This window comes from Hyperolius riggenbachi, chromosome 9 (assembly GCF_040937935.1).
Source record: "Hyperolius riggenbachi isolate aHypRig1 chromosome 9, aHypRig1.pri, whole genome shotgun sequence".
Taxonomy (NCBI): domain Eukaryota; kingdom Metazoa; phylum Chordata; class Amphibia; order Anura; family Hyperoliidae; genus Hyperolius; species Hyperolius riggenbachi.
In genome coordinates this window covers 206038458-206056543 of record NC_090654.1, presented here as the reverse complement: position 1 = coordinate 206056543, position 18086 = coordinate 206038458, and the positions used below count along the sequence as shown (strand labels likewise).

Below are 18086 nucleotides of genomic sequence, written 5' to 3'. Positions count from 1 at the left end.
AGAAAGAATACTATGCAGCATAGTTTCCTCTTGCCATATTATGACCATATTATACAACCTTTAGCTTAAATATGATGCATGTTATCTGAATACAGATGTTCAGCCTCATACACACGCCTGACTTAAAGGATACCCGAAGTGACATGTGACATGATGAGATAGACATGTGTATGTACAGTGTCTAGCACACAAATAACTATGTTGTGTTCCTTTTTTTCTTTCTCTGCCTGAGTTAAATATTAGGTCTGTAAGTGGCTGACTCAGTCCTGACTCAGACAGGGACTACAGTGTGACCCTCACTGATAAGAAATTCCCCTTTTTATCTCTTTCTTGCTCTCAGAAGCCATTTTCTGCTAGGAAAGTGTTTTATAGTTTGAATTTCTCATCAGTGAGAGTCACACTGTAGTCACTTCCTGTCTGAATCAGGACTGAGTCAGCCACTTATATACCGGATATGTAACTCTTTCAGACAGAGAAAGAAAAAAAGGAACACAGCATAGTTATTTGTGTGCTAGGCACTGTACATACACATGTCTATCTCATCATGTCACATCAGGTATCCTTTAAGTCAGCTGATGCGGCTTCACTCAAACAACCCAACTACCCATACTTAAAATCCATAAGCAGTCATCATCCAAAAAGGAAGAAGATGTAGATGCTTAGTAGGCTATTGCTTCCAATTGCTCATTGATAGGAGCAAAGCATGACTCTTGCAGTAAGTAAAACAACCCTGCATCAATGATTACCAAAAAGAAAAACACTTTCTGTAGCCTGAAGCAGGCATTATTCCCCTCTTTGGCATCCCTAAATTCCCTGATCCTTACCCAAATGCCATTTAGAATTCTCTAACTAGTTGCTGGATAGATCATTTATTACCGTTATAATGGGTAGTTCAACTACCTATCAATCTCAAAGAGACATCTGCACACCTAAGGCTAATACAGGCATAGAAAAATACAGAATTGTGAAGTATAGCTATCCATGAACTAGAAGCTTTACTGAAAGATAGTAGTAGGGGAGAAAAAAAAATAAACAAGACATTGCATTATAAGTAAAAAAAACAAAAATAGAAGATAGATCAAGGAATAGTTGATGCTCGCAGTGTAATTCGTTTGTGTTGTTTGCTCCTTCATGAGCCTGCAGGTCATCAACTTAACTTTATGTTAAGTATAGGAAAGTGGAAAATTGCTCTGAAAAGCACTAGATCAGAGCAATTTTCCAAGCGTTTTTGTGATAGAAACTGTTCAGTTACAGCTCTACGGTAACAAAAAATTAAAACCGCTACACAAAAACGCTCCAAAAATCGCTATGCCTAAAATCGCCTAGAAAAATCACTTAAAGAGAGTCTGAAGCGAGAATAAATCTCGCTTCAGACCTCATAGATAGCAGGGGCACGTGTGCCCCTGCTAAAACGCCGCTATAGCGCGGCTTAACGGGGGTCCCTTCACCCCCAAATCCCCCTCGATACACCCGGGGAGCGCTTCCTGGTTGGGGCAGGGCTAACCGCCGCAGCCCTGCCCCACGCGCGTCTGTCAGCACGTATCTCCGCCTCTCCCCCGCCCCTCTCAGTCTTCCTTCACTGAGAGGGGCGGGGGAGAGGCGGCGATGCGCCGCTGACAGACGCGACTGGAGGCAGGGCTGCAGCCGTTAGCCCTGCCTCCAGGAAGGGAAATTCTGCGACCTTTTTACGACACACTTTTGCGGGGGGTGGGTTGGGGGTGAAGGGACCCCCGTTTAGCCGCGGGATAGCGGCGTTTTAGCAGGGGCACACGTGCCCCTGCTATTTATGAGCTCTGAAGCGAGATTTATTCTCGCTTCAGAGTCTCTTTAAAGGGACACTTAAGTCAAACAAAAAAAATGAGTTTTACTTACCTAGGGCTTCCAATAGCCCCCTGCAGCTGTCCGGTGCCCTCGCCGTCTCCCTCCGATCCTCCTGGCCCCGCCGGCAGCCACTTCCTGCTTCGGTGACAGGAGCTGACAGGCTGGGGACGCGAGTGATTCTTCGCGTTCTCAGACACATTAGCACCCTCTATGCTGCTATATGGTATATGATATATGCTATAGCAGCATAGATGGCGCTATTGTGGCCAGGAACGCGAAGAATCACTCGCATTCCCCAGCCTGTCAGCCCCTGTCACCGAAACAGGAAGTGGCTGCCGGCGGGGCCAGGAGGATCGGAAGGAGATGGCGAGGGCACCGGACAGCTGCAGCGGGCTATTGGAAGCCCCAGGTGAGTAAAACTATTTTTTTTTTTTTTTGACTTAAGTGTCCCTTTAAAAAAGTGCTTAACGTTTGTGTATGGGCCAGTGAAAACCAAAAAGCAATATCATAATCACAGAGGGAAATGCTGCTTGCTTGGCAGTTGGCAACAGCTGTTATCTCCCATAATGCATCGAGGGTCACAGACAGGAAACTGTCACGGCCATGGCAATTACATCACACTGTGGGAGGGGTTTCACTTCAATATCGGCTACAGAGACGTCCTTAATGATCTATTAAAGAAAAAGTAAAGATTTAGTAAAGGGGATTCTCAGCTACTGATTGGGATGAAGTTCAATTCTGCATTAAGGTTCCTTTTGAAAGGTGTACTGGCTACCTGACTTGTATGTAGACTGATTATAACCAGAACCCTGCATCAATCTGTCCTCATCGCTGCAGAACAATATGCCATTTTGATCTCTCGCAGTACTATAACAACCGTAGATTTGCAGTACATCTGCTGCGGGATTTTATAATACGACATGCAAGACAAGAACATATTTCAGAGACTATTTATAGCAATAAGCAAAAAATAAAAAATCAATTCCATTTTTATGAGCTTGAAAGATTTATTGGAGAGTTAGGGAATATTCACATTTGCAGACCTCTCAGTAACAGGCGTGGACGGAACAGAGACAGCCAGACATGCTGTTATCTTTCTCCTCCCTCCGTATCACATTCCAGCACAAAACACTAAAACTGTTAGCTGAGCGAATCGTTCCCAATTTGATAATTACAACCAAGCAGCTCGTTATGCCAGAAAAACCACACTGACTCCCTCATGTACCTTTTAGTTACTGGTATAGCCTTGGCCCGTTTGCCAGCTTAGCTAAATGGACCCTGAAGTGCAAGCTAATGCTACATGATATTAGCTTCCTCTTCAAATACTCTGGATGAGTAAACACAAGCGCAGCCTTTGCCAACATTTTTCTGGCAGCAGAACAGAGAAGAGTTTTACTCTGCGACTCGGAGATTATCACTGAGCACATAACCCATCGCTTTTATGGCTTCTGGGCACTGCCGCAGAGTGGTTACCTCCACAGAATCGCTATTCATGGGGGGCAATTTGCATAATAACTCTAACAACCCAAAGCATTTCAATTAACCCCTTTGGTACCATGCCAGGAGCACTTTAGCTGAATATTACTTTTATTCTGCTTAAGTAGCAGCTATAGGAATAAAACAGCAGCCAATGGGTACCAAAAGAACAATATATTTATTTATTTATTTATTTATTTATTTTTGACAGACACAGAGTTCTATTACAAAACCGGTGTTTCTGATCATGCAAATGAAATATCCTAGGAATGTAATAAATGCTATCGTTTTCCGGGTGGCCAATGACATGCATGTAATTCTAAATTGATAGGATTATGCTAATTTTATGCAAATGTACACATAATGTGGCCCAAATGTAGCAGTGGTTGCGACTGATTAATTTTTTTAAGTTCCATAAATGTGCATAAAATTTGCATCAACTTAGAATGGTCTGCATGTTATTGACCATCCCTAAGGCCCTATTCACATCTGAAATCGCAAAATGCTAGCACTTAGCGTTTTGCACGAGTGGTTTTACTGCGATTAGCGTGGTAAAAATCACTGGCACGATTCAGAGCGATCGCGATCAGCGCCTTACTAAGCACTTTGCAGCTCCAGAACCGTGGCAAAAATGCTGCAGGTAACGCAATTCAGGCCAATCAGGGCAGTGAGAACACTGCCATACGTTAGAATAGCACTAGTGCTTTAAAAAGCGATATTACTTTGCTAATTAGTGGGAATCACCTGCTAATCGCCCTAGTGTGAATGGGCCTAAAGTTCGACCAAGAGATGATCTCTTTCTGATCGGAGAGATAAGGTATCTGTTGCCTGATCATACACCACAGGCCGATTCCTGATAGATAGAGGATGAACTCTATAAGGCATTGGCCTAGCGACCTAGAATCCACCACCTGCCTGGCTGCTCCCTGTATGTAAATGTCCCATCCCCCACGCAGTGTAAAATCTCACCTGTTCTGATGCCAGGACTCTCAGTCTCTTCCACTGTCCCACTGAGCACCTCCACGTGAGATTTTACACTGCATGGGCATGGGGGTGGGGGGGCATTTACACTTCATGAGGGCAATCAAACACTGTAACCACGGCGCATCCGACCAACTATTTTGTTTGGATAGAACTTTTTCAGCATGATCAATCAATACTCTCCCCTGATGATGCAAGATTGCGAAACCGGTCGGGATGGCGACAGGCGGCACCATTTTATTTGAGGTCTTCTATTGATTATTTTATGCGCGCTACTTTTGCGGGGTTCCCTGTGCACGGGCCCCGTATGTGAGTTTCTTTTATCCTTGTTTTTAAATTGTTTTACTTGTTATGTAATAAAGACGGTTTACACTTAGATGTGCCATACATCTCTTTCATGTCACTATCCTACTGGACTTCTCTTTGGCGAGTCTCTGCGACCTCAGGATATCTAATATATTCCGGAGGAATCTGTGGTGTGCAACATCGCTGGTGAAACGACACCATTTGAAAGTTCTGCGGACCATCTATCAAACTCGTTTACAACCTTATAATGTGGGTTGTTGGAATCTGGTAAGCCTTGCTTCTTTACCTTGTTGTTCGAAGATCCTGTATACCAGAAAATGACGAAAGCTGTATTACTATAGACCTGCGCTGACTTTATATATTCAATCAATACTATCGACCGATTTTGGCCCAAAATCTTTCAGGCATGCTTTTGTGGCACATATTTCCATAAGATTTGATAAATTAATTGATCCGGAAGGTCGATCAGGCCACAAAATCCCTAAATGTGTGGGCCCCTTAAAGTGACACTGAAGCAGAAAAAAACCTTATGATATAATAAATTATATGTGTAGTACGGATAATTCATAGAACATTAAAGGGGCACTATGGCAAAAATGTGTACAATTTAAAATATGTGCAAACATATACAGATAAGAAGCATGTTTTTTTTGTCCAGATTAAAATTACTTTTCTCCTATGTTGCTGCCACTTACAGTAGGTAGTAGAAATCTGACAAGCGACAGGTTTTGGACTAGTCCATCTTTTAATAGGGGATTCTCAGGGATTTATTTATTTTCAAAAGCACTTAGTGAATGGCAGTCGCTCTGTCCAACTGCCAAAAAAACTGTGTAGCGAGCAGGGAAGCTGACCAGCATCATTGTTTAAATCCTTTTTAGGGAATATCTTCATAAAGAATAAAAGCCTTGCTGAGAATCCCCCATGAAGAGATGGACTAGCCCAAAACCTGTAGCTTCTATCAGATTTCTACTACCTACTGTGACAGCAACATAGGAGAAAATTAATTTATGGCTCATTTTACTGTAGAAAAACGTACTTCCTATTTGTTTCTGTTTGCACATATTTTTAATTTTACAATTTTTCGCACAGTGCCCCTTTAATAGCAAGGAAAAGACTCTCATATTTTTATTTTCAGTTCAATAGCTTTTATTTTTATAACATTGTATCATTCTCTAAAATAGTGTAGTTTGAAAATTGCAAATATTAAATTATGAAACAGAGCAGAGATAATGACCCTTTGAACGTTCCTGCAGTAAAACCTTAATGAACAAGAAACAGTGAGATACAGGTTGTGATAAGTGCTTCAGAAAAGAGCACTGTAGCCGACCAAGTTGGGTCGGAGAGCTCAGAGAAGCTCTTTTGCACAGATAACAAGTAATGTTTCTTAAAGGGACTCCGAGCTCTAAATAAAAACGAAATTGGTACTCACCTGGGGCTTTCTGCAGCCCACCGTAGGTCGGGAGGTCCCACGGTGTCCATCTGGCTCTTCTCCCAGGGCCTGTCCAGAAATAGCTCCCCGGTGGCTATTGGCAACACTGGGCCCAAGTGCCGGGCTCCTTGTTCCTGAAACGTCACGTCTGTCGTCACCACGGCGGCCGCCTCGCGTCTTCATGGCAGCCGGCGTGACAGTACTGCAAATGCGAGGTTTAATCACGCATGCGCAGTACTGTCACGCCGGCCGCTGTGATGAGCTAGATTGACGCCGTGGGACCTTTTGACCTACTGTGGGCTGCAGAAAGCCCCAGGTGAGTACCAATTTCGTTTTTATTTAGAGCTCGGAGTCCCTTTAACTCTTCCAGTACTGGATACAATATGAGATTCATATCTGTGCTACCAATGTTCTATTTCTTAGCTGTATTCCACATGCAAATCATATCATAGGTTGATTATTTTCATTTCAGATTCCCTTTAATGGTCACAGACAAGCAGGTGAGAGGAATACAGAGGCCGACACATTTATTTCCTTTTAAACAATGCCATTTGCATGGCTGTCCTTCTTATTCTGTTTCTCTAATACTTCTATCCATAGACTATGAACAAACATGCAGATCTGGAGGTGCTGGAGGGTAGGAACACACTAGGCAGAATCGCATATGCGTTTTCCACTATGTGCTAAGGGGAAAACTCATGTGATTCTGCCTAGTGTGTTTCTTCCCTAAAGTCTGACTGGATTAAACACAAGCTTGTTTCAAGTGTGTTATTCAGACACCAGAAAGATCAGGGCTGACAGGCAACTGGTATTGTCTAACAAGAAATAAAAGTGACTGTTGCCATATCACTCTGACCTCAAGTTCCTTTAGCAGGATCAGGCTAAAATACTTCCCGTCTACCCACAGGTCAGGAGCAGCCCAACATTCCCAATATTCCTTGATATTCAAGTGACAGGTCTTATGGTGGGGATACACGGGTCGACCGGCGGCTCGATTAGCCGCCGGATCGACCTGAGCCACGTCCGCGCGGATCGATTCACGCACGTCCCCGCCGCCGGTCCTTATCAGCCGCTCGATTCCCTGCCATTGTCCACCGGCGGGAATCGATCGGCCGCGGGTCGAGCGGCATGATCGGGCCAGCTGAATATTATCAGCTGGCCGGATCAGCGGGTCGATACACGGTACAGAAACGTACCGTGTATCCCCAGCATTACTAGTAATTCATGGTGAGAACTTTAATCATTTTTCTCCAAGGCTATATAAAGTTTGTAGCAAGTAAAAAACACTTGGCCTCTCATTGGATTTGATTGTGTTCCTTACTTTCAATGGAGTTGTGCATAGACAGGCTTAAAGTAAAAAACGTTTTAAAAAAAAGAAAAACGAAACCAGATACTTACCTAAGGTGAGGGAAGGCTCTGGGTCATAATGAGCCTTCCCTCTCCTCTCCCAGTGCCCTCGGTGCGGCGCTGGCTCCCCCGTTTAAATCCCCCGCCACAGGGGACTTCGAAAGTCTTCGGGAGCAGAGTCCTCTTGAAGACTGGCGGCTCCATACTGCGCTCGCGAGAGTGTGTGGGAGAGGGCGCTCACACATGCGCAGAATGAAGCGGCCTTTCTACAGGAGCACTCGGGCTCCCGAACACTTTCCGAAGTCACCTTCACCAGCGGAGCGAACAGTATTTGACTACTTTAGTAAAATGCTGCTCCCGGGGACAGCACTGCACCAAGGGCACCGGTAGAGGAGCAGGAAGGCTCCTTAGGTAAGTATCTGGCTTTTTTTTTTTAAACAGAGGTTCCCATTTACTTTAAATAGGAGCTGTCAGCCATACTATCTCAGAATAAAAAACACATATATAAGTAGATAAATACTTACTCTACTTACATATGTATTGCACTGTCCACGTTTTGATTTTAGTGATTTTTCTACAGAAAAAAAAAAAACTGCTTCTTAGGATTTTCTATTTTAACTGTGTTTATCTTGAAGCCAATCCTGATGTAATTTGCTCCCTTACTCTCCTCTGCCTGATTGTGTATGCATTGCCCGCCCTCCTCCCAGTCTTCAGGCACTCCCACCCAGCTCTGCAATAGAAAGTGCATTGTCTCAGCATGAAAAATATTGGCCAATCAGAGAGGAACAGAGGTGTGGGAGGGGAAAACAGGAGGGAAAGAGGCTTCAGCCAATCAGGCTGCATTAGTTAAGTCTGAGAGCAACGTAAAGAAGCAAAAAAAGAAAACCTAGCATGTCCTGCACTTCCTTTGTGCGGCAGATGTACCAAATGAAAGTCAGGTAAACTGGGGAATGATCATTTATCAAAAAGAAAAAGTAATAGTGATTTTAACTTTTGGATTGCCTGGTTAGCATCCTTATTATGTGTTTCCCAGATAAAAATTAAGAATTGATTTTTGATTTTATGCCCGACAGTTACACTTTACTACTGTAGTAAAAATAACATAATGAATAAAACTGCTTACTGTATTTTTAACAATATTCACTGATAAATGTTTTAGTCAGTGTTTGTCCATTGTGAAATCATTCCTCTCCACTATTTGCATTCTGAGATTTATCACTGGGGGTGACATCTTCAGTTCTGCCAGGTGATCTGTACGGAATGTTCGTTACTGAGAGTTCTGTGCACAGAGGGAGAAACTGCTTGCTTGGTAGTTGGAAAAAGCCGTTATTTCCAAAAACGCTACAAGGATCACAAAGAGCTAACTGTCTGGACATCAAACTATGGAGGGTTTCACCACCCTATAAGCCACATGGACCCCACTTGATGATCTGTTCAAGTACAGGTAAGGGCCTGTTTCCACTACACGCAGAATGGATGCAGAATGGATGCATAAAAACTGACTCCAATGAATGTCAAAGGGAAAATCTGCATAAGAAAAATCGCGTTTAGTGGAAACATGCCCATAGACATTCATTGTAGTCAGTTTTTCTGCATCCATTCTGCATCCAATGTGCGTGTAGTGGAAACAGGCCCTAAATCAGCAGGAGGGTCCCAGCCAGCAGGAGGACCAGAGGACAACTTTGGAAGCCTTATTAGGATCCAGGGGCTTCCCTCTCTTTAGGTATTTTTTTCTTAACCCACGCTTCGGCTTGGATTCTCTAATGACATTACTATTTCTCTGCAATTGAATAATAATTATTTAGGATCCCCATTTTTACTTTGATTATCCAGGTTTCAGCCTATCTTGGTTTCAGAAATGACTCTTAAATTTATAGATCAGGGCTGTGGTGTCAGACTCGGAGTTGGGGAGTCAGAAAACAATGTTTGGGTACCTGGAGTCGGTGGTTTCATAAGCTGAGGAGTTAGATGATTTTTGTTCCAACTTCACAGCCCTGGTAAGTATTAGACTAAGGAGTCAGAGTTGGGGAGTCAAAGAAAATTTGGGGTACCTGGAGTTGGTGGTTTCATAAACTGAGGAGTCGGATGATGCTCCCCAGTCCTGCTATATATTGCTGTATATTGGTATGTAACTCCGACCTCCCAGTGATGTTTAGCCTAGGCGGTGATACCAGAGCATTCCCAGCAGTAAAGTGTAAATTAGGATGAGGTAAGATTTTACAATGGACAAATATTGACTAAGTCATTAAAAAAAAAATACTGTGAATGTAAATTTTATGTATGGTATCAAGGTATATACAGTAAAGTTTCTCTAGAATCTGTACTCTAAAATTCTTACAATAAAAAGCATACCATTCTCTTCATTATGTTCTCCTGTGCCCCTCTGTGCTGTTTCTGCCACTCCCTGCTGCAATCCTGGCTTGTAATTAACAGTTTTAGGCAGTGTTTACAAGCAGCTTACTGTGTGACTCATGCAGAGCTTGGAGAGGGTGTGTATAGCGTCTGCCAATGACAAGCAGTGCTGCACATTCCACACATTCCAGCCTGAGCCCAACAGACCCGACAGAGGAAAGAAGATAAGATTTATTACAGAGACAGTGCAACTAGAAAATTCTGCAGTAAGACAGACCACATTAGAACAGGCATAGGAACTTATAGAATAGAAGAAATAAACAAAATTTTGTTACAGAGTCTCTTTAAGAGGATAATTGAGGTAACAGGACTAATTTTCCATGAAAGTTCATGAAATTTTACATTTTTAAGCACAAATATTAAAGTAAACAAAGCAGTGGGCCAACACGTCTTAAAAATGACAGCCAGCGCTTAGCTTCTGAGCCGCTTTATCAGTCTGCGGTTAATGGATTTGGCTCCTGAAGTTCCTGCCGACTCCCAGACTGGACAAGCTGGCTTCTGAACAATTCATTTGTCCACCTCTGGCATGTCATGAAAACATAGGAAAGGCCCAGGAATTATGCTGAATATTCATAGATTTATTAGATTCAAACACCAGTAAACAAGACATCAAAACTACTTAAAAGCAAAAATGCAGCATCAGTGTGGTAATGCAATATGATGTAGGTATAGAAATATCCCCGTTAGTAATCCTGCACCAGTAAAAACAGGTGTATATATCTATGAACACATGAATTTCGTTTGCTTCTTTTCCCCTAAACATAGCTATGATCAAGAGACAAAACATGCGTTTTTGGCCAAACATTCAGCAATATTAAAAAAAAATGCGAACAGAATGCTGGAAATGCAATGTATAGATGAAGTTAAGGTCCCGTTTCCACTAGTGCAGTGCGATTTCTTTGTGGAAAACACAAACGAATATGCATGCTGATGCAAATTCCTATGCGTTTGTATGTGAATTTTCATGTGAATTCGCATGCGTTTTTGTGTATTTTTGTAAGTATGCGATTTTAACCATGTCAGTGCCTGTGTGTTTTTACATTTATTTTACACGAAAACGTATGCAAATTCGCATGGAAAATTTGCATAGCGAAAATGCATGTGAATTTCCTATTAAATACATTACATGCGAATCGCACACCAGCCTTGCGGTGTGCAAATTCGGTTGGCTTTGCTGTGCAGATTTTTTCTGCACAGTTCACTGCACAGATTTCCTGACAAGTGGAAACCGGCCCCCATTGACTATTATTGGCAATGCGAATCTGCATGCAGAAAACACATGCAGATTCGCTCTAGTGGAAACGGGCCCTTACACTGAAGTTTAGCTAGTATGTTGCATACCAGTATGAATAGTGTGCCCCTTTGTCAAAAACAAGGCTATACAACACTAGACTGGCTACATAAAAAAGACACTACTTAGAGGTCAGTGTTCTCCCCAGGATCTTTTAGCCGGGTGCTTCACCTCCTCATCCTCCTATGCGGTAGTTGCACCGGCTCTGCATTCCCCCTTGCACCCCAACCGGCTACTTTTTTATGCCAACCGGCTGGAAAACATTTCTGTGGAGAACACTGGAGGTCCTTTGAGGCACCTTTCACACGTGTCATCACGTCACGGAACTCTCTCATGATGCAGCTCGTCACAGTAGCCATTAGTCTCTATAAGACAGGCTACAGTACCTGCAGTGAAATAACGCACAGGCTGCTGTATGATACCCTCCTAAGGCCCGGTTCACACTTGCGGTTTAGTAAAAACCGCACCGGATGTCCGGACCGCACCGTATCCGGACCGGACCTGATCCGTACGGTTCCTATCCGGATCCGGTCCGTTTGCATCCGGTTTCCGTGCGGTGTGAACACGGTTGCGGTCTGGATCCGGTTTCTTAAGGAGATAACATCCTTTTAATTACCTGGGGTCTGGGAGGTCAGCAGAAGGGTCTGGGGTCATTGTTGGAGACAGGTGGACGTGTGGAGACCATCCGTGGATACAGAGACTGCAGTTGGGACCATGGATCCAGGCATTTACTCGTAAACCTGGGAATTCTCTCTGTTGTTACTCGTAAACCTGGGAATTCTCTCTGTTGTTCGCCTCCTTCAGCAGACATGTTGCTGGCAAAAAGAGCTCCAGCATGAAATCGCTGCTGCCCCACTCTTCGCTGGGCCCATGTGGTCCCCATCCAAAATGCATAGGAAGTGGGGTAGAACGTCCGGTTTTTGTAGCCAGTGTGTTGTGCGCTCTCCGGCTCTCATTGCTTTGTATTGGCCGGATGGTGCAGTCCGGCTCCGCTCCGGATACGGCTGCCGGAGGAGCCGGACCAAAAAATAGCGCATGTTGGAACGGACGCCGGAGTCCGGATCCGGCCCGGATCCGGTCCGGCTCCGGTCCGGCAGAACGGACGCATGTGAACGGACGCATAGGCTTTCATTGCCATGCCGTGCGTCCGTTCCGTCCGTTCTGAAAGCGGTCCGGCTCCGGCACGGCGATTCCGGACGGCCACCGCTAATGTGAACCGGGCCTTATTCTGGAAGTAAACCGGAAGTCTCAAGTTATTTATTTTAATGGTCGCACCGCAGCCATAACACACAGTGCGACTTTCCAAAGCTAAAGCTGGACTATCACACCGCCATAGTGTGCAACCGGCATTAAAGTGCATCTATATCCTACATTCCAAGTCTGCTCATAGAAATTGGTTTCATATTGTATATCAACAAAATTATTTTGCCAAAACACAGCATGGCAATACCAGTGCAAGAAAAAGCAACCCAGAAAATATGCACTTGCAGAAAGCAGCCATTCTTGCTTCAGCGGTGGTTTGAAAACTCATCTCTTTCATCTATAATCTAAAACACTGAACATAGCATACAGCTATTTGGAAACAAAAGTGGTTTGGAGGTAACTGGAAGGGTTAATAACCCAAGCTTCCACTTCACTCCGAAGCTAATTGATAATATTGTAAAAAATAATCAGATTATGTTGCAACAGGCAATGCTATCAATTAGCTTTAGTGAAGTGAAAATAAAATACCTGACCCAAAGTGAACTTTTGAATGAAGCACAGAGATACACTTCTGTAAGCTCTTAGTTGTCCGGTCTGCTCTACCTGATTCCTATAATAGCATTGCACAAAAATCTGACTTCCTGTAAAAGTCAAACTTCAAAGCAGTAAAAGGCAGCCTTGTAAATTTAGCCTCTCCCATTCCTGCCTAATCCTAGCCCGTCTCCCCACTTCCCACTATGCTCATTCCCTTGTTTCCTGTGCAGCTAATGCACTAGATGAGATGCACAAACACTGCACAGAGGGAGCGCTGACCCAGACGTTCTTCCAGAGTCAGCACCATTTTAAAGATGAAGATGCCAATTTACGGAAGGGAGCCGAGGGAGGGGATAGCAGATGATCTTAAGTATGCTGCTTATATGTTTATTTTGATATGTTGTCCTTTGGTCAGCTGTGCTTTAAAGGATACCTGAGGCGAAAATAAACCAATGAAATACACAATTGTATCTATTTCCCTTCTCCTAAAAATGACTTTTTAAGATGTTCCACGGTTTTATTTTATGTTTATTATTTATTGTTTTTGCTCACTGACACATTTATTGAAGTATGCCAGAGCTAAAATCTATGAACTATTGATCCTTTTGATCTTTTTCCTGCTCTCAGAAGCCATTTTCTGCTAGAAAAGTGTTTTATTGTTGGAATTTCTCATCAGGGAGGGTTACACTGTAGTCACTTCCTGTCTGAGTCAGCCACTTACATAACTGATATTTATTGCTTTCAGGCAGAGAAAGAAAAAAAAAGGAACAAAGCATAGTTATTTGTGTGCTAGGCACTGTACATACCCATGTCTATCTCATCATGTCACACGTCACCTCGGGTATCCTTTAAGCTGCATAAACATGTACAAGGCAAGTCACGCAGCAAGGATTGGGGATTGACAGTGTAGGGCAGGCACAGTACAGACTTGTCACTAGTCCCTAGGCGAGTGACGTGTTCTATTGCCGTATGGAGGGAGGAGGGCTGACGGAGCAGCGTGCAAGCAGGGTGAGTGAGGAGAACAATCCGAGGTCGATCCGCCAGGCAGATCGCTCACCGACAAGCCACGGGGCGCTTAAGGGCCGCTGTACACATGCTAGAGTCTTGGCAGAGGTGGTCGTTATAGGTCGCCTTGGCGGAGTTCATTCTAGCAAATGTACATAGCTTTTGCCTTCCAATTACTTGATATCAGTCTTTCCTTATTTTGTGTTTGTTTTAAATCAAAGATGCAATTTTGAAAACATGTATGCTCTGGAACAATGTTGTTTGAGTGACATTGTACACACCGGCTGACTGCGCCATATCTGCCCCATAGCCTTCTGAACTGATGCATCAGTTCTATTGTCAAGTATACGCTGTATTTGCTGCTCGTCGCTTTTAACATTATTTGGTTACATTTCTTTATACCGATTGTCACAAGATACACCAATATCGGTTGTTTGTCCTGATTATAGACTGTCTATGACATGCAAGCAATTCCATTTTGCATGGATATTGTAGGACAATTTAAAGTTGGCTAATCATACTAAAGGTGGCCACTAACTACAGGAGTCCGTGACTGGCTCAGTTGGACAGTTTTTGGAGGAACACAGCTGCTAAACGGATCAGAGCAGAATGACGAGGGACCAAGATGACTGGAAAACCATCAGGTAAGTTAACCCTTTGCCGGCCGATCCACGCTGATTGGCACGGCTGTCCTCCTGGAAGGGAAAAGGACGATTGGCTGTCATAGGCTGATGCCTATGACAGCCGATTGCGCTGATTGGCTGGCAGGGGGAGGGAGGGCTGGGGAAAAATAATTAAATAGTAAAATTTATTTTAAGAAAACAAACAAATAAGTAATAAAATAAACAAACATGCTGGCAAGGATCAAAGGCCACCAACAGAAAGCTCAGTTGGTGGTCAGAAAAGGAGGGGAGGGGGGGGGGGGGGGAAATCACTTGTGTTTTGAGTTGTACGGCCCTGCAGTGAGCCCTTAAAGCTGCACTGGCCTAATTTGTAAAAAAATAGCCTAGTCACTAGGGGCTTTAAGCACGTGGTCCTTAAGTGGTTAAACTGAACAGCGTACATACTGATATAACAAAAACAGAACCAAAACACTGCTGCTCTTATTACTTCCAGCTGAAAATATCTCCATAGCGAGGGCCACCAATACTGAATTCCTGTCATTTTGGCAAAACCATAAGGCATGGAATTTTTAGGAAAAATCTCTATTCACTAAGTAAGATGCACTGTCAGTGCTAGATTAACACATTGTAGAACAAGGCGGGGGCTGTAGAATGGCTTTGCAGAAAAATACATTAACAAGCAAAGTAAAGTATCTTGAAACATACCGTATTTTTGGCATACAAGATGCACTTTTTCTCCCCAATAAATGGAGAGATAAAGTCTTATATGCCAAACACAGGGCATCCCCAACTTACGAACACCCGCTGATACAAACTGCTGACCCGCCGAGATGTCGCTGTATTGTCCCCCCGTGTCCTCCTCCACTCCCCGTGCATAACGGCAGCACGGCTCACCTAATCCACGGTTCTAGTGGCAATAAGAGACCTCTTCACTGTTCCCCTAGTGCCGGCTTCTACTGATGACACGATCAGCAAAAGCCGGCACTAGGGAAAAAGTAAAAGAAAGGAGAGGGCTCTGATCACCGTAGGAGCCGTGGATTAGGAGAGTTGTGCTGCCGCTGCTTAGATTTCTGCATGGGGAGTGGAGGAGGACACAGTGTGGAACAGAAGGGGACACACAGGAAGCAAAGGAGGACACAGCGGACAGAAGAGGACAAAGCGGGACAGAAGGGGACACACGGGGAGCAAAAGGAGGACACAAGGGAACAGCAGGGGACACACGGGGAGTAAAGGAGAACACAGGAGGACAGAAGGGGACACATGGGGGAGCAAAAGGAGGACAAAGGGGGAGCAAAAGGAGGACAAAGGGAGACAAACAAGGAGCAAAGGAAGGGACAACATGGGATGCATAGGGGGAACAAAGGAAGCCACGGGACAGAAAGGGACACACACAAGGGGAATCGATGGGGGAGCAAAGAAGGACAGAAGGGGACACATGGGGGGGCAAAAGGAGGACAAAGGGGGACAGAAGGGAACACATAGTAGGACACAATCATTTGGTGAGAACATCTACAATACACTCCTGTCCCATGATTGCACCAGGTTTAGCATTCTTTTTTTTCCCCTGGTTTTTGCCCTCTAAACCTAGGTGCGTCTTATAGTCCAGAGCATCTTACATGCTGAAAAATATGGTACCTTTTGTAAACTTATATGAAAATAAAGAAAAAAAAGCTACAAGCTTCACCTACCTGGGAAACCTCTCTTGCAGCTTTCTCATGCACTGTCGCGTCGGCCTCAAAGTAGTGATGAAACGGGCAATCTCCTCATACTGTGCTTTAGTCAACTTCATTTCTGCAATATGAACAGGATACCAGTACAATTATAGGAGAATTCCATGAACTATCATTGAAGTGGGAGTTCAATCAGAATAACATTTGTACTTTATACCCATTCTTTTTTATATTATTTATCAGATGGTATCAGCAAAATGCATTCCTGTGAGCCAGTTCACATTTCCCTGTTCCATTTTTGTCTGCTGAAGTCCGCTGTAGAAATACAGTGGGATGCGAAAGTTTGGGCAATGCTCGGGCTAGCCGCCGCAGGGGATCACATGGCCCCGGGAGGATTTTATGCAGCAAAATGTGTTTAACATCTGTTAGCTAGCACTTAGCTAGCTAGCTATGTTCCCCAAGTGCCTCCGCTCCCCCCCGATCGCCGCCATAATACGTACCCCCCCCCCAGGGATCCCGCGATGGCGCCACCTCCCAATCAGCTCCAGGCCTCGCTATGGCGGCGATCGGGACTGCAGATGACGCCATCTCTGATTGTCGTCATAGCGACGAGTGAAGCTTAATGGGAAGCTGCGGCTCTCGCGGGATCGCAGAGGGGTACGTATTGCCGGCAGCGAACGGGGGGTGCTAAATGGTGGGGTGGGGCTTGGGGGACATAGTTAGCTAAAGTGCTAGCTAACCGATATAAAACATTTTGCTGCATAAAATCCTCCTGGCGGACGCAGCCTCTGAAAGTGCGTACTGCCAGGGAGGTTAACCAAAAATCAAAAAAAGAAAATAAATCAATTTAGTAGATCCTCCTTTTGCAGAAATTACAGCCTCTAAGCGCTTCCTGTTGGTTACAATGAGAGTCTGGATTCTGGATGAATGTATTTTGAACCATTCCTCTTTACAAAACACCTCTAGTTCATTCAGGTTTGATGGCTTCCAAGCATGTACAGTTCTCTTTAACTCACACCACAGATTTTCAGTAATAGTCAGGTCTGGGGACTGAGATGGCTATTCCAGAACATTGTACTTGTTCCTCTGCATGAATGCCTTAGTGGATTTTGAGCAGTGTTTAGGGTCGTTGTCTTGTTGAAAGATACAGCCGCGGCACAGCTTCAGCTTTGTCACTGATTCCTGGACATTGGTCTACAGAATCTGCTGATTAGGGATGGTCTCTGGATTCCGCGGAATTGTAAATTCCGTGATTCCGGGCGGAATTTGGTGATTCCGATATGACGGAACAGAATTGCTATAGCTCTAAAACGGGATTCCGCGGAAAATTTACGGAATTAAAATTTATTTCCTCACCTAACTAAATTCTACCTGATTCCCTGCCTTCGTCTCGTCTTCCAGGGAATTGTAGTATTTCAAAAGCCAGCTTACATACCTTGGCTGGGAATTGAACCCTGGTCTGAGTAAGTAGTAGGTAGCTCACTTCACCACTATACCACCACCAACACTACATGCTGAAGCCAGCCTAGCATGTACCATTATGATATACCCAAGAGAAAAATGAGCTTGCTTAAGGATTTGTAGCATGTCAAAAGCCAACTCACATTGGCCGGGAATAGAACCCAGGCCTACCGCTCTGTAGGCTGCTATCCTAACCATTATACCACCAACACAACACACTACAATGCTACATGCTGAAGCTAGCCTAGCATGTACCATAATGATATATCCAAGAGAAAAATTAGCTTGCTTAAGGATTTGTAGCATGTCAAAAGCCAACTCACATTGGCTGGGAATAGAACCCAGGCCTACCGCTCTGTAGGCTGCTATCCTAACCATTATACCACCAACACAACACACTACAATGCTACATGCTGAAGCCAGCCTAGCATGTACCATTATGATATATCCAAGAGAAAAATTAGCTTGCTTAAGGATTTGTAGGATGTCAAAAGCCAACTCACATTGGCTGGGAATAGAACCCAGGT

At 44.2% G+C, this 18086-nt stretch overlaps 1 protein-coding gene across 2 annotated transcripts in view; it reads right to left on the bottom strand.

Annotated features, from left to right (window-relative positions):
• The window catches only part of CDIN1 (CDAN1 interacting nuclease 1), a 481568-nt gene that overhangs the window by 454471 nt on the left and 9011 nt on the right, over positions 1–18086 (bottom strand). For both annotated transcript variants that reach the window (XM_068253904.1, XM_068253905.1), the window contains exon 2: positions 16117–16219. In XM_068253904.1, the coding sequence (XP_068110005.1) occupies positions 16117–16217 (101 nt within the window). In that variant the 5' untranslated portion in view covers positions 16218–16219. The remainder of the gene's footprint in view (positions 1–16116; positions 16220–18086) is intronic.